The 22857-nt window shown below is 36.4% G+C and overlaps 2 protein-coding genes across 7 annotated transcripts in view; one reads left to right on the top strand and one right to left on the bottom strand.

The window, feature by feature from the left end:
• Positions 1–22857, top strand: part of XPNPEP3 (X-prolyl aminopeptidase 3) — a 121587-nt gene that overhangs the window by 10527 nt on the left and 88203 nt on the right. For 3 of the 6 annotated variants that reach the window (XM_037846658.1, XM_037846656.1, XM_037846657.1), the window contains exon 2: positions 15652–15768. In XM_037846658.1, coding sequence (XP_037702586.1) covers positions 15652–15768 — 117 coding nt within the window. Of the gene's footprint in view, positions 1–15651; positions 15769–16632; positions 16775–21791; positions 21819–22857 lie in introns of those variants that run through there. The other 3 variants (XM_037846660.1, XM_037846659.1, XM_037846662.1) reach the window with 3 other exon arrangements.
• On the bottom strand, positions 2877–3830 carry DNAJB7 (DnaJ heat shock protein family (Hsp40) member B7). The gene has a single exon (XM_037846663.1). The coding sequence runs from the start codon at positions 3828–3830 to the stop codon at positions 2877–2879; it is 954 nt and encodes a 317-aa protein (XP_037702591.1).

The following is a 22857-nucleotide window of genomic DNA, read 5'->3' as shown; positions in this document are numbered from 1 at the left end:
GAATGTCAACCATGTAGAAATTTGAAAAAGGGATGGTATTCAGGAAAAAAACATAATCAAAGCAAACTGGAGTCTGTGGTCAACAGTAACATTGTAATATACCTCCATTAAATGTAACAAAGGCAATACGCCAATGCTAAATGTATATGAGAAGGGGATATAGGGGAGTAATATGGGATTCTTGGTAGTGGTGTTATTTGCTGTCCTTAGTAGTATATTGTATTGTATGACATGTTATTTTTCTTTTTATCATTTTTTCTTATTGCTAAAAAAAAAAAAAAAAAAAAACAATTTTTCTTGTAGTAATCAGTATGTTCAAATGCTGATTGTGATAAATGTACAACTTTATGATGATACCGTGAACAACTGATTGTACACTGTGGATAAATGTATGGTATGTGAATATGACTCTATAAAATTGTAGGAAAATATATATATAGGAGTAAAAGTGTTGGAGAAAACATGGTGAGAGGGATGATGCCTCACTAATATGGACTAACTACAATGTGTAAACTCAGAATTGAATCTTAGAACATAGCCTAACGTGGACACAATAATTGTAATAGTCCCTAGATTGTAAGCTCTTACAGCAGTTAACTCTATCCCTGAATTGTAAGGCCTATCTCTAAACTTTAAGATTCTGATCCCCTAGCGTATGTTGTCACAAACATTGGGACTGGCAGTTTGATGTGCTGAGCCCTCGAGCATGGGACTTGCCCTTATGAAGCTCATTACCACAAAGGAAAGTCTAAAGTTGTATGTAATGGTGCCTAAGAGTCTCCCCCTGAGTACCTCTTTGTTGCTCAGATGTGGCCCTCTCTCTTTCTAACTGAGCCATCTCGACGGGTGAACTCGCTGCCCTCCGCCCTACGTGGGACCCAACTCCCAGGGTTGTAAATCTCCCTGGCAACACAGAGTATGACTTCCGGGGATGAATGTGGACCCGGTATCGTGGGACTGAGAGTATCTTCTTGACCAAAAGGGGGATGCAAAATGAAACGAAATAGTTTCAGTGGCTGAGAGATTCCAAATGGAGTCGAGAGGTCACTCTGGTGGACATTGTTATGCACTATATAGATAACACCTCTTAGGCTTTAATGTATTGGAATAGCTAGAAATAAATACCTGAAACTACCAAACTCCAACCCAGCAGTCTGGACTCCTGAAGACAATTATATAATAATGTAGATTACAAGGGGTGACAGTGTGATTGTGAAGACCTTGTGGATCACACCCCCTTTATCTAGTGTATGGATGAGTGGAGGAATGTAGATAAAAACTAAAGGACAAATGGGGTGGGATAGGGGGATGATTTGGGTGTTTTTTTTCACTTTTATTTTTTATTCTTGTTCTGGTTCTTTCTGATGTAAGGAAAATGTTCAGAGATAGACTGTGGTGATGAACGCATAACTATGTTATCATACTGTGGACAGTGGATTGTATATCAGGGATGATTGTATGGTGTGTGAATGTATTTCAATAAAACTGAATTTAATTAAAAAAAAAAAAAAAAACCTCCAGTGACTTCCTACCTCACTTACAGTAACAGCCAAAATCTATACTGTGATCTAGCAATCTCTGCATAATCTGACCTCCTGTTACCTCTCTGGTTACATCTACTTGTCCTCTTAATCTGCCATACTGGTCTCCTCAGTGTTCCTCAGTCACACCTTTCATAGCCTGCCATAGGGACATTGTACTTGCTGTTCTCTCTGCCTGGAATGCTCTTCCCCAGAAACCCATATGGTTAACTCCTTCACTTCTTTTAGATCTTTTCTCAAATGTAACCATCATTTTCCCTGGCTATTTTAGCTAAAATTTCAAACCCCTGCTTTTACCCTGCTTTATTTTTTACTTAGCATCAGACTATATGCTGCTTAATATACATGTTTATTGTATCTGTGTCCAGTTTGTAAGCTCTGTGAGGGTTAAGGTTTTTGCTGATTTTTTCACTAACTGTATCCAAAGCACCTAGAACACTGCCTGGCAAACAGCAGGTACTCAAAAACTATTTGTTGAATGAATCAATTAATAAAAATAAAAGGTTGAGAAGCAATATATTTTGAAAATGAAATTATTACAGGAAGGTAAGAAGTAATTGTGTTGAAACTAAAATCAGTTTATGGTAAACAAGCATATGCAAACACTTAGCTGAAACCACTTGCTCAATATTTGATATATATGTAACTCATCTATTTTTCTTCCAGCATGACCCTTAAATTATAATGGCTAACGGTGCTTTAGAGTATGGCTCCTGTGTGCCTACTCAAAATAAAAATAGAAAGTTTCCTATCTGGAGTGATTCACTGATAACCTACCACCTATGATATTAGCCATATTGCTCTGAAGAATCACAGTTATAGCTGGCTATTTTTAACTTAAAAGAAAATACTTTATATTTCAGTTTTAAATTTATACTGTCTTTAACTTACATATTGAATGATCTGCCTCCATTGGAAAAATAATTATATAGTCTGAACCTGTGAACCTTCATACATTTTTACCTCCTAATGCTCTCAATACTTCAGATGTTGGTGTGGTGGTTTAATTATAAAATAAATGAAATAGACTGTGAACGCTACCAAAGAAAAATTCTATAATCTGCAAGCATTTAGTTTAAACACAAAATAGGAAGTAAAAAAAAAATCTTTGTGTTTTCCAAATTCTTAACATCGCCATCACCACAAACTAATCTTTTCTCTGACATACCTAATCTAAACAACCACTATCCAAATGTCCACAATCCTGCTAAAAACATTAAAAAATAATCTTAGTATAGTATTAAACAAATGTTATCTACAATACTCTTTGATTAACCAAAACACACAGAGTCTTGTTCAAATGTTACATGAACATAATGTGTCTGAAGAGTCAATTTAGCGATTCCTTTTGGTTGACTTCTTCTTATGTACCTCTTTGTGCTTTTTTTTTTTCTTACCACCTTCTTTGAATCCTGCTGAGAAAATGGAGGGATCCCACTCGCTGGTGACCCAGGGTATACCTTGTTCATCATTGACCCAAGGTATACTTTGCTCATGATTGAGCAAAGGAGACACATGTTTGGGGCTACATGAATTTGGGGAATGATTGTTGAATGATTGCCGTCTCCACCTGCATTCTTCTGCAAAGCCCTCTTCATCTGCCAGACCATTTATCAGGAAGTATTTCAACTTGCCATCATCTTCAGCTTCTTCTCTTTCTTGGTTTTTCTCAATAATTCTCTTTATATTGATATCTCTGTCATTAACTATTTTACCTGAAGTTGTGACGGATATGTGTCTTCCCATCCCAGTATTGTCAAATGCCATGGAACAGAATGGACTAAGGCCCTCCTGCCCCAGTGAACCATATGAAGTATATGCTGTATCATATGAAGAAAATCTGTTCTCAAAAGGTGGATAGTCACTGAATGTAGAGAAAGACGATCCTGCACCTCTGCTTCTGTTTCCATAGGGACATCTTGGACTATTTAAAAGGTCCTCAAGTGAGTCTTCAACAAAGTCAAATGAAAATGGGTCCCTTTCACCAAAAATTTCTTTAAAGACCTCATCTGGCTTACGGAACATGAAGCCATACTCAAAAGGATCATCAAAATGTCTTCCATCTCCACCCTTTAATCCGTCTTTGCCGTATTTATCATAAAGATCCTGTTTTTCATCATTTGATAACACATCATATGCCTCAGCTACTTTGAATCTTCTCTCTGCTTCTTCTTTATTTTCTGGATTTTTATCAGGGTGCCACTTAAGGGCCACTTTACGATAAGCCTTTTTAATGTCCTCAGGTGAAGCATATTTCTGCACTCCTAGAACTTCATAATAATCTACCATGTTTTAACAGATCATTGAAAAGAGGTGCACTGGGTAGCGAGGCCTATGGTTTCATCTCAGCTCAGGCTGTGCTGGTAGTGTTGGTAGACAGTAACTGCAACTATGTATTTTTACATTGATGGCAATGTTACTACCTTGGGCTGCTGCTAGGAGATGTAAGGATACTGATTATGTGGCAAGCAGAGTTACAAGCTTATGTCAGTGCTGCATTATGGTGTCATTCTGGGTTTGAGGAAGGGACTGGACCTTCTGATGGAGCTAGTCCAGAGTTATACCAGACTCTGAACTACTTCCCTGATATTTCCCTGAAAGTGTCAGACAGTGCCTCAGAAAACAATGAGACCTGTTACTAATGGTCCCAGCATGCCACTTGCATCATATGACCTCTAGGTAACTGGGCCTTGATTGCTTACTTCCCAGTTAATCCATGTTTTGACTTGGAAAAATGTGAATATTATTGGATTATGGGGGAAAAGTATTCAGGCAGTTAACGTTTGTATATTTCAGTTAAGAGACTTACAGTTCAACAGGAGATAAAAACAAGTAATGAATTTATAGTAAGGGGTATGATTACGGGGGAAGACCTGGATACTGAGCAATTAGTCTGGCACCCAGAATTGAGGTATCAGGGAAAGTTTCCTGGAGGAAGCCTAGTATGTAAGCTTTCTGCATGTCTGTGTGAGTCATTTGAGATGATGGTATCTTCATCCACCTGAAGTTTACCACTGTACAACAGGTAGTTAAAGATTTTAACAATTGTGCACTTATGCATTCAGTATATAATTACTGAATGCCTACTTTGTGCCAAGCACAGTTTAAGACACTGGTGATGAAAGTATTGAACAAAAGAAATAAGGTGCAAATTTTCATTGTGTATATAGAGGAAAACAAGTAAACAGATTAAGTAAACAGGTGTACTTTGTTAACAGAGGAAAACAAATAGATAAAATAGTTTGAAATGATGTGATATGAGGAAGTAATGTGATGGGGCAGAGGACTACTTTAGATTGGTTTCAGAAGGCCTCTCTGAGGAGGTGACATTAGAGCTGAGACCTAAATGACTAAGAGTCGGCCATGTAATAATCCAGTACAGTAGCCGCTACCCATATATGACTATTTAAATTAAATTGAATTAATATGTTTAGGTCCTCAGTCACATTAGTCACATTTCAAGGTCTCAATGGCCACATATGGCTAGTTGTATCATATTGTACAACATACATATAGAACATTTCTGTCGTCACACGAAGTTCTATCAGACACACTGATCTGAGAGAATTGTCCTAAGCAACAGCAAATGCAAAGGCACTTGGGCAGGATATAAGTCATTTGTTGGAGGTTCAGAAAGAACAGTGTCGCTCAAGCATACTGAGTGAAGATAAGAATGGTAGGAGATGAAATGGGGTAGATGGATGCAAAATCATGTACGGCCTTATGGGATATGAGTTTAACGTTTAATATTTTGAATGACTTTAATGAGGTATAATTGACATAAAATAAACTGCACATATTTAAAGTGTTTGTTTTGACATGTATGCACCCATGGAAGCCTCACCACAATAAAGATAGTACACGTTGTCATCACCCCACACTTCCCACTCCAGCTTCCTCCTGCCCCTTTGTAATTCCTCGCTTCTGCCCCACTCTCCCATCTCATCCCCAAGCAAGCACCAATCTGCTTTCTGTTACTGTAGGTTAGTTTTCATTTTCTAGGGATGTATACAAGTGGAATCATACAGTAGGTATGTTTCCTCTAAAATATGTATGAAAGAATCTGTTCTTGCCTCTCTCCTGACTTCTGGCAGTGGCTTGCCAGCAGTCCATGGTGTTTGCCTCTCTGTCTTTGTCCAAATTTTCTTGTCTTATAGGGACACCAGTCATACTGGATTAAGGGTCCATCCTACTCCAGTATGACATCATTTTAACTTGACTAATTCCATCTGTAATGACTCTTTCTCCAAAGAAGGTCACATTCTGACCTATACTGGGGATAAGGACTTCAACATATCTTTTGGAGGAGACACAGTTCAATCCACAAGAACATACCAGTTGTCAACAAGGTTATTGTGGAATTCCTAAAATTCAGTTAATTTCCATTCTCTCCAGTATATGTGCTTACATGTATATATGTGTGAACACTGATTACTTTTGCTAGCCATGAAAATAATAATAATATTGAACGTTGTTTGAGCACCCTCTTTGGATCAGACACTCTACTGAGCAATTTACATGCAGTTTCTCGTTTATCATAGCATTCCAACAAAATAAATATTTTAAGCCTATAAGGAAACAGATTCTGAAAGACAAAATAATTTGTCTGCCTGTCTGATTGACTGTCTGATTCCAAATTCCGCTCTTCTACTCCACCACATTTCTTAAACTAGGACTTAAGAGTCTTAGGGACTACGCATTCCACAAACATGTATTAAGAACCTATGATACAGAGAGGAGCTAGAAGATAGAAAATTCTGCTCCCAAGAACTCATATAATTGGAAAAAAACTATTTCAGTAGAGTGTAAAAGTGGAACACAAAGACTGACTTCCGCAATTATTCCCCTCCCTTGATCCCTCTCATTTTTCAGCTGCTATGCCCTTTTCCTTTTCCCGTTCAAAACAGAACTTCTCAGACCTCTTGTCTCTACTTAGTTTCTATGCTTCCTTACATCTGCAAACTCTTTCCTCTGCACAATCCAATAAGGCTTCTGTTTTGTATTCTCTACTAAAGTTGTTCTTGTCATGGTCTTCAATGACTTCTGTGTTGCCAAATCCAGTGGTTGTCCTTTTGGCCTCATGTTTAACAACACTTGACACAATTAAGCACTTCCCCCTTCTTAAAACATTTTTGTTTCTTTTAACTTCCTAGATACAGTTTTCTATTCCTCTTCCTGTCTTCTGTGCTAGCTTTACCTCCTCACCCTAAAATGTTACTAGTACCTGGACTTTATCTCTGCAATCTCCCTAGATAATATCCAGTCACAGAGCGTTAAATACCATCTGTGTGCCTGTGACACTTTAATTTGTATCTCTAGCCTATCACCTTTTTCCCTTGAACTTAAGACTGCCTCTTTGACATCTCCATTGGAATGACCAAAAGGTATCTCAGTCTTCCCTACTTTATTTAACAGTACCACTATCTACCCATTTTTTGGACCAAAAACAGTAAAAACCTGGGAATTATCCTTAATTCCTCTTTTTTCTTTACTCCCCACATACAATCAAAGAACCAATCTCTTTGGCTTTGCCTTCAAAATACATCTCAAATCCAGTCATTGGGAAAATAAAATCAAATAGAAGATGATCCCTGTTTTCCAAAAGTTTATAGTAGACTGGAGAATTAGTTAGCAATTATATGCAGTGTAGTAGGTGTTAAACTAGAAGTTAGCACAGGAGGGGCATCTGCATCAGGAGCAGTAGGAGTGAGGAGGTGTCCTCGATAAGTGATGTTTGAGCTGATTTTTGAGAAGTTGGGTAGACAAAGAACCCAGCAATGGCCATAGTAGACCAAGAGAAACTGCTTCAGTTCGGTGCATTCAGTTGCGGCTGTGGTTATCACAGAATGATTAGCAAGAGCTCTTCAGGTAGTTTAGTGAGGCTGTAATAATGCCTTTTTGAGAATTAGGCTAGAGGAGTGAGCAGGGGCCAAGGATGCTAAGCTAAAGAGTTTGAAGCGTATTTAGAAATAAAGAAAATTTAAAACATATAGTGTTAGTGTAGGAGATTGGAAAGATCCTAGAATTTGAAACTGTTTTTGTTGACAATTCTTAAGAGTTTTAGGAAAGGGACTAGAGGGATCACTATGGAAATAGTGTAGCCTGTGGAGGATGAATTGACTAAGAGAGACAAGACATAAGACAGGCAGACCAGTTTGGAGACTGTCACAGTAGTCCTGGTGAATTGAGGAGGGCTAAGTCAAGGAAGTGGCTTTGAGAATGAATTGAATGTTTGAGAGATAGGACTTGACATACATGCTTTGCTACTAATTAAATGATCTTGAGCAAAAGATCGTGTTGACTTAAATGTAGGTAAAAAGCTATCTAGACTTTATTTTTTAATTTACTAAAAATAAACATCTCAGTTTAGCTGTCATATTAAAATATTATTTGCTGGCTTTACATTTGTTAGAGTTAAGCTTCCTCTGCTCGGAAGTGGTCCAAAATAGAAGATTTGGGTATGCAGTATTATTTCATCTGAGCATTAAAAAGAGAGAGAGAGAATTGCTTAACTTTTTACATTCTATTCTGCCATTGAAATGGTAGTGGAGACCATGTATAGTGGTTATGGACTCTAGAAATAAATTGTTCAAATCCTATTTCCATCACTTAGTGCTCTTGATTTTGGACAAGTTACTTAACCTTTCTGTGCATCTTTTTCTCATCTGTAAAATGGGAAATATTGTAATAGTATGTATGTCAAACATAGAATGATACTATTTAGAAGGGGATATTAATTAATAGATGTACTTTCATATGGATTTAAAAAATGATAATAGTGACTGCCTTGAGGGAAAGAAACAGGGTAGCTTGGGGGCAGGTGTGAGAAGAAGGCCTTTCCCAATAAACCCCTTTTGTTTCTCTGTAATACATTTTGATCCATGTGAATATGTTACCAGTTCAAACATTATTTAAAAATTAAAAATAGTACTTATTTCCACAGTTACGAGGGTTAAAAAAGTTAATACATGTAGAATATTTAGAATATTTTGTGGAATATAATAATGGAATAAAAGTTAGCTGTTAGCTTCATGACCGTTACCATCAGTATTGACCACCTGTGATTTGAAAGCACTGAATATACCATGACTCTGTTTTTTGTTCCAGTAAGAAAAAATAGATCTGCATCCTAAGTTTTGTGAGTTTTATTAGGACAAGAGTTTGCCTGTAGGTGAAAACATCTGGGGTGGTTCTGCTAAACTCATTTTTTTTCTTTTCATTTTTTTTAAATTGTAGAATATAACGTATATACATAAAAGTGACAACTTTCTAAGTGCAATTTAACAAGTAGTTAAAGAGCCAATTTCAAAGAATATTATAGGTTACAATTCCACAGTTTCAGTTATTTCCTTATTATGAAATATAACATATATACAAAAAGGTAATATCTTTCAAAGTACAATTTAACAAGTAGATATATAGGAAATTTCCAAACCTATTAAGAGATATAGTACCCTAATTTCAGTTATTTCCTTCTTGTGAAATACAATGTATATACAAAAAGGTATAGCTTTCAAATTACCATTTAACAAGTAGCTGTAGAGGAAATTTCAAAGATGCTATGGGTTACAGTTCCGTCATTTCAATTCTTTCCTTCTAATTATTCTAATACTCTAGCAACTAAGAAAAAATTATATAAAAATTCAGTATTCACAATCCTTTGATAAATTCTACCTTGTCTGTTGCTACCCCTTCCTCTAGTTCAATCACTTTCCTGATCTTCAGGGATGTCTAGGCAGTGACCACCCTTACCTGTTCTTGTTGAAAAGGGGTGTCAACTTTATGAGCAAAGGGGACACATCTAGTTGATGTTCTTGAAGAGGCTATTGCCTCTGGGTTTTGGGACTTAGCTGGCATAGGAGCACTCTGAAGGATCTAAGTTTCAGATGAATAAACTTAGTGAGTGAAACCTTTTAGAGTCTCATAGGGATCTGGGCACTCTTTAAGGTTTTCAGGACTACTGTTCACTTGGGCATATCAAATTGTGGTCATTTGGCATATCTAGGTGAGGCTTGCATAGGAGTAACCTCCAGGACAACCTCCTGACTCTATTTGAATTCTCTTAGCCACTAAAACCTTATTTTGTTGCCTTTCTTTTCCCCCTTTTGGTCAAAAAGGCATTCTCAATCCCTCTGTGCCAGGGTCAGGCTCATTCCTGGAATCCATGTGTTCTAGTTTGCTAATGCTGCCAGAATGCAAAACACCAGAAATGGATCAGCTTTTATAAAGGGGATTTATTTGGTTACAAAGTTACAGTCTTAAGGCCATAAAGTGTTCAAGGTAAGTCATCAACAGTCCGGTACCTTCACTGGAGTATGGCGAGTGGTGTCTGGAAACCTCTGTTAGCTGGGAAGGCATGTGGCTGGCATCTGCTCCAAGTTCTGGTTTCAAAATGGCTTTCTCCCAGGACATTCCTCTGTAGGCTGCAGTTCCTCAAAAATGTCACTCTTAACTTGCTCTTGGGATGTTTGTCCTCTCTTAGCTTCTCCAGAGCAAAGAGTCTGTTTTCAACGGCTGTCTTCAAACTGTCTCTCATCTACAGCTACTCTCTCAGTTTCTGTGCATTTTTCAGTGTCCCTCTTGGCTGTAGCAAGCTCGCTCCTGTCTGGGCTTGTATAGTGCTCTAGTAAACTAATCAAGGCCCATGCTGAATGGGTGGGGCCACACTTCCATGGAAACTATCCAATCAGAGTCATCAGCCACAGTGGGGTGCATCACATCTCCATGAAAACACTCAAAGAATTACAATCTAATTAACACTGATATATCTGCCTACACAAGATTACATCAAAGATAATGGCATTTTAGGAGACATAATACATTCAAACTGGCACACTGGATCCCATGTAGCTAGGAAAGCTCGTTCATCTTTGGGGTCCTGTCCCATGTCAGGGGGAGGGTGACATTTATTTGCAGAGTTGGGCTTAGAGAGAGAAAGTCTACATTTGAGCAACAAAAGAGGCTCTCTGGCAGTGACTCCCAGGCATAATAACAGGTGAGCTTAGCCTCCTCTCTATAGCCATTATAAACTTCTCATTTTAATCCTTTTCTTCATACTTCTATCCAAGTCATTCTACCAACACATTCCTGTACATGGAAAACTACTATCATCTCTTCCCTGTGCCTTCTCTTTACTTTCAATACAAATGTCACATAACTAAAAATTTAAGTGGGCCAAAGGCTGTATGCTTTCAGGAAGATCACCACTGTCAGTGTTTGCAAGAAAGAAATAGGGAATTGGATGTTTGGGTAGGGGGAAATTGTCCTGCCAAAGTAGATTATTTTAGGGAAAAATAAAAAGTTTTGATCTCATCATGTTAAACCAGTGTTTCTCAGATGTTTTGGTCTCAGGATCGCTTTACACTGTTAAACGTTATTGAGGCCACTGTTCTCATGAACTAGAACTGACCTCAATATAGAGAGAGAGACTTTTAGTGCAGTGTTTTTCATACTGCAGGTTGTAATCTTAGTGGGTCATTGTGTTAGTTTCCTGAGGCTGCTGTTACAAATTACTACAAATTTGGCAGCTTAAAACAACAGAAACTTACTCTATCGCAGTTCTGGAGACCAAGAGTCCAAAATCAAGTTGTCAGTAGGGCAGTACTCCCTCTGAAAGCTCTGGAAAATAATCCATTCTTTGCCTCTTTCAGCTTCTGATGGTTATAGGTGTTCCTTGGCTTGTTGCCTCATCATTCTAATCTCTGCCTCTCTGGTCACATTGCCTGTTCCTCTTCTGTCTGCCTCAAATCTCCCTCAGCCTTTCTCTCATAAGGATACTTGCATTGAATTTAGGTCCCACCCAGATAATCCAATATTATCTCCTTATCTCAAGATCCTTAACTACTCCTGCAAAGACTTTTTTCACAATAAGGTCATATTCACAGGTTCCAAAGATGAGGCTGTGGACATATCTTTTGGGGGCCACCATTCAAACCACTACAGTCATAAAATCATTTTTAGTGCATTAAGACAAACCTTTTTTTTTTTTAAAGGGAAATAGAAGATGAAAAAAGATCACTACATTAGTCATTGAAAGGGTAGTATTTTAAAAAAATTATAACATTTTATATATATACAGGTCTGTGTATACTAGGTCACCGTGTAAAATATATTTCTTACTATGGCTCTTGGTCAAAATAATTAGAAAGCCACTACCTAATATAACTCTTTTGTTTCACGGATGAAGAAATTACAGAGGAATTACATAGCCTGTCAAGATCACATAGACAGTAGAACTAAGACTAGAACTGGATCTAGCACTCTTTCTACTATACCATGCTGTCTTTAACTCTTTGCCTTAGATTGCTCCAGAGTGCATACTTATTTCCTTCATTTTTCTCTGTGCTTACCCCATCTTTAAAAAAAACAAAAACAACCTTTTTATTATAGTGATTTTCAGATAGATACATAAGTAGATAGAGTAGTAAAATGAGTGCCCATGTACCCATCATCCAGCTTCAATAATTATCAATTTATGACCAGTCTTCTTTCATCCAAACCCCCATTCATCCTCTCCCTTAATACACGCCACCTCTGTATTGTTTTGAGACAAATCCAAGATCATATTGCTTTACCTGTAACTATTTCAGTTTTTATCTCTAGAAGACAAGGTTCTTTCTTTTTAACATAATCCCAAAGTTATCATACCTTAAAATTTTTTAACATTTCTTCCTTATTATATCAAATATGCAATCACTATTCAAATTTCCAATTCTCTCATAAATGTAATAAATAGGGTGGGTGAGTGTATTTGTTTTACAATTTGTTGCTTGAATTAGGATCTAGATAAAGTCCACACATTAAATTCGTTGATAATGTCTTTTACGTTCATTTAATATATAGATTCTCTTACCCCCTTCCTGCCTTGCAATTTATGTGTTGAAGAAACTGAGTGATTTGTCCTGTAGTGTCCCCATGGTGTCATTTAACAAGTTCCTCTGTATTTCTATAAATCATTACCTCACAAGCACAATTTGACAGAGGTCTATGAATACTGAAATTTTGTATAAATATATATATATATTTTTTAGATGCTGGAGTGTTGGAATAGCTGGAAGGAGGTAAATGACATCGCAGAACCGTAACCTATAACATCCTTTGAAATTTGCTCTATAGCTACTCGTTGAATTGTGCTTTTGAAAGTCTTCACCTTTCTGTATATACCCTATATTGCATAACAAGGAAAGAAATGAAACCGTGTAACTGTAACCTGTAGAAGTTTTTGAAATTACATATATAACTTATTGAGCTATACATCAAAAGTTAACACCTTTCTGTATGTATATTTTACAATAATAGAAATAGCTGAAGTTGTGGAACTGTGACCCATGACATTCTTTGAAATTTGCTCTCTTCTTGTTAAATCGTACTTTGAAAGTTATCACTGCTATTCATATATATTAAAGTTCACAATAAAAAATGCAAAAAAAAAAAAATCATATACCTCTGTTGGAATAGCTAGAAGTAAATACCTGAAACTACCAAACTCCAACCCAGCAGTCTGGACTCCTGAAGACAATTATATAATAATGTAGATTACAGGGGGTGACAGTGTGATTGTGAAGACCTTGTGGATCACACCCCCTTTATCTATTGTATGGATGAGTGGAGGAATGGGGATAAAAACTAAAGGACAAATGGGGTGGGATGGGGGGATGATTTGGGTGATCTTTTATCACTTTTATTTTTTATTCTTGTTCTGGTTCTTTCTGATGTAAGGAAAATGTTCAGAGATAGATAGTGGTGATGAACGCGTAACTATGTTATCATACTGTGGACAGTGGATTGTATATCATGGATGATTGTATGGTGTGTGAATGTATTTCAGTAAAACTGAATTTAATAAAAAAAAAATCATATACCTCATCTTTGTTAAGCTTTTCAGTGTGGCAGTGTACCCTGTTCTAGTTTGCTAATGCTGCTGGAATGCAAAACACCAGAAATGGATTGGCTTTTATAAAAGGGGGTTTATTTGGTTACACAGTCACAGTCTTAAGGCCATAAAGTGTGCAGGTAACACATTAGCAATCAGGTACCTTCGCTGGAGGATGGCCAGTGGTGTCCAGAAAACCTCTGTTAGCTGGGAAGGCACATGGCCAGCGTCTGCTCCAAAGTTCTGGTTTCAAAATGGCTTTCTCCCAGGATGTTCCTCTCTAGGCTGCAGTTCCTCAAAAAATGTCACTCTTAGTTGCACTTGGGGTATTTGTCCTCTCTCAGCTTCTCTGGAGCAAGAGTCTGCTTTCAACGGCCATCTTCAGACTGTCTCTCATCTGCAGCTCCTGTGCTTTCTTCAAAGTGTCCCTCTTGGCTGTAGCTTCTCTTCAGAATGTCAGTCACAGCTGCACTGAGTTCCTTGTGTTTGTCAGCTCATTTATATGGCTCCAGTGACTCAACTTAGACCCACTCCCGAATGGGCAGAGCAACACCTCCATGGAAATTATCCGATCAGTCATCACCCACAGCTGGGTGGGGCGCAGCTCCACGGAAACACTCAAAGAATTACAATCTAATCAACACGGATAATGTCTGCCCACACAAGATTACATCAAAGATAATGGCATTTGGGGGACACAATATATTCAAACTGGCACATACCCTAATACATATTCTGTGCATTTTCTAAAGACAGATTCCAAGAAATACTTGTTGAATGTTTCTTATTTTTCACTGTTCTTAACTATATTTTCATTCTGCCTAGAAACTTTTAACTTGATCCAGTTTTACCATATTCTGTTGCTGTAGTGATTGTATGTTCATGAAGAGATTGTATAGTACTGATTGTGTTGTTGGAATTCAACAGTGAAGAACTACTGAATGGCAGTATGGAGGGATATTGGAATCAAATAAACCTGGGATTGAATCCAATTTCCCCTGTACTAACTATGTAACCTTGGACAAGTTACTTCTCTGCTTCTGATTCTTTATTTGTAAAACAGCAATGATAATGCTTACCTCACATGACAGCCGAAAATTGAATTCCGTAATTTGGCATGAAAGGCCTTCAGTGGTCTTATCTCCACCTTCCTCTTCTTTTCGTCTCTGCACCACTGACTTGCTGGTAGAGTAGACTCCTCTTGCAGTGGTGCACTCATGTGTTTTCTTTCTCTCTTCTCTTCCCTGCCCTCTTCTACACACACAAGCGCGCACAGGAACACACACATCTGCATACACACAGTGCTTTCTGTAACCTTGTTGATGATGCCTTCTCTCTGCCTCAAATCTTCCTCTGCCTTTTTGTTTCGTTCACATGACTGATTCCTAGTCAGATTAACTATCACTTACTTCTGTTGCTCCACACAAACACCATTTGTATGCTTGTCTGTGTTCCTCAGAGCACCAGGTGTGTGTCTTTGTAATTGCATCCATCTCACAGCCTTTTAATAATCTTTCTGCTCTCAAAAACCTTGTGTGTGACTTCACCAGTGCATTCTCCAAATCATATTGTAATGCTCTATTTTATCTCACCTCCACTATACTGTCCATTCTCTGAGGGCCAGGACAAATGGTCTCCTTGTGAGTTTCCCAGCACATGCTCCAGTCATTTGCTCTATAAATCTTTGTTGAATGAATGCTAATAATGGTAACATTTATTGTGTGCTGACTATGATTAAGCATTTTTCATACAATGGTCTATCTGGCTAGCATTCCAGGATTCAATGAAATAGAATATGTACATTTTCTCATGCTTAATGTATTCTCAATAAAAAATGTTAATTTTCTTATCCTGAATTTTAGGTCATAGCTACTCACTACTGTGAAAACCTTCCAGACGTCTCCCCTGCTTCTGATTGTTCCCTTCCTTCTTTTCGTATAGCTTCTTATTTATACCTTAGTTATATGTATGTATATATTCATCTATTATATTATAGCAAACTAAAGTCTTTAAGGATAAAGATATCTCATTTCTGTATTCCTAGGGTTTCAAAGGCTCTGGCACAAAGGAAGGGCCCCCTAAATACTGAGGGAAAGAAGGAAGGAAATACTAGTTTGCATTTTTCTAAAACATCCTCCTGGCAATATTATTTATTACACACATATATTTATATGTGTGCATAATGTGAAGACTTTCTAGATCCGTTGTTCTATTTCATCTTTTTTATTCCTCCTTCAGGGTGCGTGTCATGTTCACTTCGGATGTATTCCCTCCAGCCCGTCCCAGAGAGGAGGATTCCAAACCGATACTTAGGCCAGCCTAGTCCCTTTACACATCCACACCTCCTCAGAACAGGTAAGATCTTTTAACCATAGTAACTGTTTTCTCTTTAGGTGCTTTGTTTACAACAGTGCTGTCCAATAGAATTTTTTGCAGTGATGGAGATGTTCTATATCTGTGTTGTCCAGTATACTAACCAAATGTGACTAGTATGACTGAGGAACTGAATTTTTTATTTTATTTAATTTTAACTAATTTTAATTTAAATAGCTACATATGGCTAATGGTACTGTGTTAGATAGTATAAGTATAGAGCATAATCATATAAATCTTAAAATTCAGAATAATTAATGAAAAATATATATTTCAGGATATTTTTAAAGTGCTATTGCTTTCTCAAACATAGTTTCTAAAACTGTGCTCTAACTATTAACTCCTTTTGGTGAACTATTGTGTTAACAGCATTTTGGAAAACATGATTTTCTTGATGGTGTTAAATGCTCATTTCAAGGTTTTGTTTAACAAAAATGTTTCTGTATAGATTTTGCAAGCTTTCCACATGTGATTGTCAAAGATTGAGGTATCCCAGTTGATAAATGTGATAGAAAAAAATTGACAAAGATTTAAATCACGAATTGTTTTTTCTATTGTAAGACCCCAGCCTTGCTTCCAGTTATCCCTATTCCTCACCTTAAGACCTAAAGGTTAAAAAAAAAAAAAGACAGCTAAGGAGTAGTACACTATGGGCAATGAAAATTATCCCAAAGAGGTAGATAGGGTAAACCAGATGCTTTAAAGAAAAAGCAGTGTTCTAAGGAAAAGTAATTATTGCTTCTACCATGGGAAGTTAAATCTGTATTTAGTATGTAAGCATATAAATTAAAACAATAATGTAAATTGCCTTTAGAAATATGTTACTCTTTCACTATCTCCACTTAGTGATACCAGTGTGTGTCTCAGTGAGGGCTTCCTTTTGCTGATTCTTCATCAGATTGGAATTCCTGCTGGGAAGCTGGCGGAGACTCAGGAAATGCAGCTCACCACTGAAACACAAGAAATCAGAGTTTTTCAAAGCTATAAGGTAAGATTAATAGCAATCAAGTTGGTGTTAAGTTTTTACCTACCTTATTAACCTACTTGCACCCTCAATTAAAACAAAAATCAGAAAAAGTGGGATTCACACTAAGCTTTTCCAGCTTTGAAAATTATTGATTTCTCGTGGTGAAATACTTTTACATGGTGAGCTGCATTTTCCAGGCCTTGAACCTACTAATCATATGGTCAAGATGATGGCCTATGTATCAAGATGTTTACTATGTACATTATGTGTATGTTGACTGTCAAAAAAAATGAATGTAAATAAATACACACATTTATATATGCATATATATTTTATATGTGTATATATATTTCTCTGTGTGTGTATGTATACACATATATTCAGATTGGCTATGGGGGGAAAAGAGATGCCTGTCCTAATTTTTAGTCTCCAAGACATAGGGTTTTGGATTTGGGACAAGTAAGAAGGGAAAGAAACAGACAAAATTTTGAAGCAGAACTATCAGTATTTTAAACTTTAGAGAAATCAACAAGTATTGTAATAGAGGCAAAGCTGTACAGGTATCCAAAAATATAAATCATCTGTTTTTCTCTAGCTAGAGTTGCAAAATTTGTGAAAATGTTAAATGATTATGGAATGGGAGAAGGGTACATATTTAAGAAAAATTAAAGGGCCTATTATGCTTTCTTAAAAATCTTTTACAGAACCAAATTCAGTTTGTTAGTTTGATGGTAGAAAATTATGTCATCTGCCACTTGGTTTAATCCAAAAGTTTTCATGTTTGGCATAGTTATTTTGAGAAGAGGCATCCAGTATTTATATGTATATTTCCTCAATACTTGGTAGTACTTAAAACTTTTGGAAAACATCTCAAACCCTTTTCTAATATAACATAAGTTCTATTTTTATTGTAGAAAAATTAGAGTACAGGTAAGCATAATTTTTTTTTAGATTTATCACACTCAGAGAAAACCACTGTTGAGATTTAGATGTATATATCCTTTTAGACTAATTCCTGTATGTTTGTGTTTCTTTCAAAGTAATAGAATTAGAATACAGACTACTGCTCAGTTACTTCCTTAAATTCTTAGACATGAACTTGCTGAATCAGCTACTTCTGAATTTGAGGGAGCTGTTTCCCCTGGATTTCTCTTTGCCATTCCCTCCCAAGTTTCCTGAAGCAGTAGTAGCTTGAAAATATTGCAGAAAATAAAGGAATTCCATTTTGGCTGTGCTACTGCTACTTTACCTAGAACCATAGAGGCAGACTGACTCCCCAAGTTCTCCTAGTGATTTTCAAAACTTAGCATTTCCTTAAAGAAATCTGAGCATTGTAGACGATTTCCACTTTTCATGACAGTGCCTTCCATGTTCTAAGGACAGTGTCTATAGAATTTAAGATGTGTCAGTTCAGTCTCCTGGATCACTAATATACCTTCCAGTTGTCACCCAGAACTATAAAAGTATTCCAGGTAGGAAGGGAAGTGGTATTCTGAGGTGTATAATATTATGAACTCTGAATCTACTTTTTATAAAAACTGTACAAGAAAGAAACTTACATAGTTTCCTGACATTGCCACAGTAGTAATGCTGTCATTAGAACAGCAATGTGTTCAGCTCACAAAACAGTGGAAACTTGAAATGGAAAGAATCAGTGAGATGCCTATTGATGCATTTTCCCAAAAAAATCTACATTTCAAATATTTTTACATTCCTAATCAAAGTTAATTTTCAAAAGTATGGCTTAGTTTGGAGAAATAGATTTTAAAAGGGACTTCTCAGAGAATTGGGCTTGTCAGAATGCCTTGTTTGACATACCCAGGCTACTTTCTGGTCTTTCAGCTATAGCACTGATTACATTCACTGGGAAGTCATCAGAGTACATCTGTGTGGCTCACAATTTAAGGGAATGCTTTTACCCTTAACATGTTTCTATCATTAAATATAGCAGGAGAGACAATATAGTTATTGGCAAGTATAATTAAAATGATGAAAATATTGGTTCTAGAGTGGATTATAGAAAGTAATTTCTGAATCTTCTTCTCTAAATTTAGTTTCCAATCAACTACTTGTCATTCAGTGATAATTTAGGTGTAGTTCTGCCTTGAACAAGGGATGCATTTTTAAAAAAATGTTAAATATGGTTGACTTTAATAATATCTAAAAGATAGTGCTACTTATTTTGATAGGGGAGGTTTTTATACTATTTTAAAAATTAAAATATTATTTCTTAAAAATGACAGAAATTGAAAGTGGTTTGAATATACCTAGATCATTGGATGAGATTTTCAAAATATGTTTGCCAAGGCCCCATAGACGCTGAATGAGAATTTCAAGGGGTGAGCCTAGACCATGTGATTTGAAAAAGCTCCCCAGGTGTTTCTGATGTAGACCACTGGCCTAATGGCTACTAATTTATCTGAGTGTGTGAAATACTTAATTACTTGTGGGGGCAAGCCAGATTTGCTGCCATAGGCCCCATTTTTTTTTTTAATTCAGTTTTATTGAGAAATATTCACATACTATACAGTCATCCATGGTGTACAATCAGCTGTTCACAGTACCATCTTATAGTTGTGCATTCATCACCCCAATCTATTTTTGAACATTTTCCTTACACCAGAAAGAATCAGAATCAGAATAAAAAATAAAAATTTAAAAAATTTAAAAAAAATTAAAAAAAAAAAAGCCACCCAGATCACCCCCCCATCCCACCCTATTTTTCATTTAGGTTTTGTCCCCATTTTTCTACTCATCCATCCATATACTGGATGAAGAGGGTGCAATCCACAGGGTTTTCACAGTCACACTGTCACCATAGGCCCCATTTTGAAGCCACGAAATCAAGAGTATCAAATCTGTGGACCCTTCCTGTGCCTCTCTGATGTTGCCATCCCCAAACACACAGTCCTTAAATTCATTCACATCTTTTTCATCATCACTACTGTCAAACATTTGCTGAGTGATGACTTTACATTTATCTAGCCATTTCAAAAGACTTTGTAGATTACACCTGATAGACATAGTAGACTTTAAAAAGTTTTGTATTCTAGATTTTTTAAATTTAAGTTTAAGGCCTACTTTTTCCATAAGCATTTCACCGTGAGTGCTACTTGTTTTCATAAAGCAATGTTTTTTCTTTTCTCAACCCTGGTGTAGTTATATATTTTTTAAATCAGCTATATATTCATCATAATTATATATTTTCCTCTTGTCTTCATCTTCTGAATTAGATTTTAATGCAGAATAAAAATAGCGTTTAAGTATATAAGCTGTAGGTGAATAAACTTGTATTTTTAACCTATATAATGAATGTATGATGCATGTTGACAATTCACTTCAAGGTACCACTATAATAATGATAATTAGCTTATAGAAATTCCATAAACTGACTTCTAGTGTAGAAATTATAGATGATTTCCTTCTTTTTTGTACTGGGGAACAGTAGAAAATCTTGAAATATAATTACACTTTTCATGTGTTTTAAATACTGATACATTTAAAATAAATGGTTTGTCCATTTCTTTCTTGAACCTTTGTGCACATTTCTCTTTCACAGTGAGAAATTCTCTGAGATAACAAGAATCAGGAACCTTGAATCATAAAAAGCCCTTGAATGGTCATTTGAGATTTATTCATGTTACTGTGTGAGAAAGCCAAGAATTTTCAGGGTTTCTATGTAAATAATTATTTTGACCACAGAAGTTTAGAATGCTAGTTATCTATGTGAATTTTACTCACAGACATCTTTGATCAGTGTACTTACAATATTGTGCTACCATTACAGAGTATTATGCTATCTGTTTCTGGATCTATACAATCAATCCTGCTGAACATTCTGTAGTCCTTCTGCATCAAATGCCTGATCTCCTGATAACCTGTGTTATCAGCTTTTAACTCTTAAAGTTTGCTCACTAATGTTAGTTCATATTAGTGAGACCATACGGTATTTGTCCTTTTGTTTCTGGCTAACTTCACTCAACATAATGTCTGCAAGGTTCATCCACATTTTTATTCCATGTCTTTGTTTTGTCTTATAGCTGCATAATATTCCATCGTGTGTATAGACCACAGTTTGCTTATCCACTCATCCGTTGATGGACATTTGGGCTGCTTCCATCTCTTGGCAATCGTGAATGATGCAATAAACATCAGTTTACAAACGTCCGTTTGTGCCTTAACTTTCAGTTCCTTTGGGTATATACCTAGCAATGGAATAGATGGGTCACATGGCAGATCTATACTTAGCTTCCTGAGGAACCTCCACACTGTCTTCAAGAGTGGTTGTACCATTCTACCTTCCCACCAGCGCTTGTAATTTTCTGTTTTTTTGGATAATGGCCATTCTAGTAGGTGTGAGATGATATCTCATTGTGGTTTTGATTTGCATTTCCCTAATAGCCAGTGAAGTTGAGCATTTTTTCATATGTTTCGGAGCCATTTGTATTTCCTCTTCAAAAAGTGTCTGTCCATGTCTTTTGCCCATTTTTTAATTGGGTTGTTTGTCTTTCTGTTGTTGAGTTGTAGTATTGCTTTCATATATTCGGGATAATAAACCCTTATCTGATATGTGGTTTCCAAATATTGTCTCCCATTGCATAGGCTGCCTTTTTACTTTTTTAACAAATTCCTTTAGTGTACGAAAGTATTTGATTTTGAGGAGATCCCGTTTGTCTGTTTGTTCTTCGGTTGCTCGCACTTTGGGTATAAGGTCTAGGAAACCACCTCCTATCACAAGATGTTTAAGATATTGCCCTACGTTTTCTTCTTAGCGCTTATGTTTAGGTCTTTGATCCACTTGGAATTAATTTTTGTATCCATGTGAATTTTACTTTTCCCAGGTCTTACCTGGCTTTGGATTACCAGGATAACAATCTCTTCCAGTGTAAATTCTTTATTGTGGTAATAACTATAGCTAATTTTATATAGTGCTTTCTATGCTGAGTATTTTATTCACTTATTTAATCCTCCTGCTAATTTTATGGAGTGGGTGCTATTATTGTCTTTATTTTATAGATGAGGAAACTGGCACAGAGAGGGTTGATCACTTTCCCGGAGTCACACAGTAAGTTACTAAGACAGAATTCCAAGTCATTAAAGTCCCACTCAGAGTCCACAGTTTTAAACACAAAACAATGCATAATACCTATGCCAAAGAATACTGTCTGGGATAAAAAGGCCTCTTCTCATTATACTTTTTTTGATAAGAAGAAATCCAACTGAGAGAATTCTTAGTATAAAAGTTATCAAATTTCAGAGAGTGGTATACTTTTTTTTAATTAGGTAAAATTTACATACAGTGACTTGCAATTCAGTGAGTTTTCACCATGGCATATGCCAGTGTAACCCACACTTCAATCAAGATAGTGAATATTTCCATCACCCCAGAAAGTTCCCTTGTGCCCCCTGCAGTCACTCCTCACCTCCTAGGCAATCACTGCTCTGATTTCTGTCACCGTAGATTGCTTTGCCTGTTCTTGAGCTTCATATAAATAGAATTATGCAGAATCATACTATATGTAACCTTTCTGTCTGGCTTGTTTTGCTCAATATATGCAAATAAAATCTATTCAGAGTACTTTTTATAATTTATTTGGTCATTTCATTTTTTTCAGGGAGTTCTGTGTTTCCCTTATAAAGGACGCAGTTACTAATTTATCTCCCCCTCCCCAATTACTTTAGTAATAGATCAGTTTAGGAACTACTCCTTTATATAGAGCAAAAGCTAATAATGTTGAACAGAATTGTTTGTAAGGACTGCTTCAAAATCAGATCCTGTAAAATCCTAATCTAGTTGGCTTTAAGGGAATAATTAAAATACATACCTAGATTGTGGGAAAGACCTCATCTTTCCATCCATTTCCAGTCTTCATCTAACTTTCCTCTCTGGATTTTCTGCTCAGCTGATGAAATATGAAGAACATTTTTCTTGTTCTCTTGAGAAACTCAATTCTAAATGTTTCTGAAGAACTTTCCTTCTTGGCTGCAGAATCTCAGGATTGATTGTGAGACTTTGTCTCCTGATTACAGAGTCCAACTTATGACCTCTGGTGTTTTGATTGGTTAAATAAGCTTGTTAGAATAGCCCTACATCCTTAATTGAT

The sequence above is a fragment of the Choloepus didactylus genome, chromosome 8, assembly GCF_015220235.1.
Source record: "Choloepus didactylus isolate mChoDid1 chromosome 8, mChoDid1.pri, whole genome shotgun sequence".
NCBI lineage: Eukaryota > Metazoa > Chordata > Mammalia > Pilosa > Megalonychidae > Choloepus > Choloepus didactylus.
This window is presented reverse-complemented; position numbering and strand designations above follow the sequence as displayed.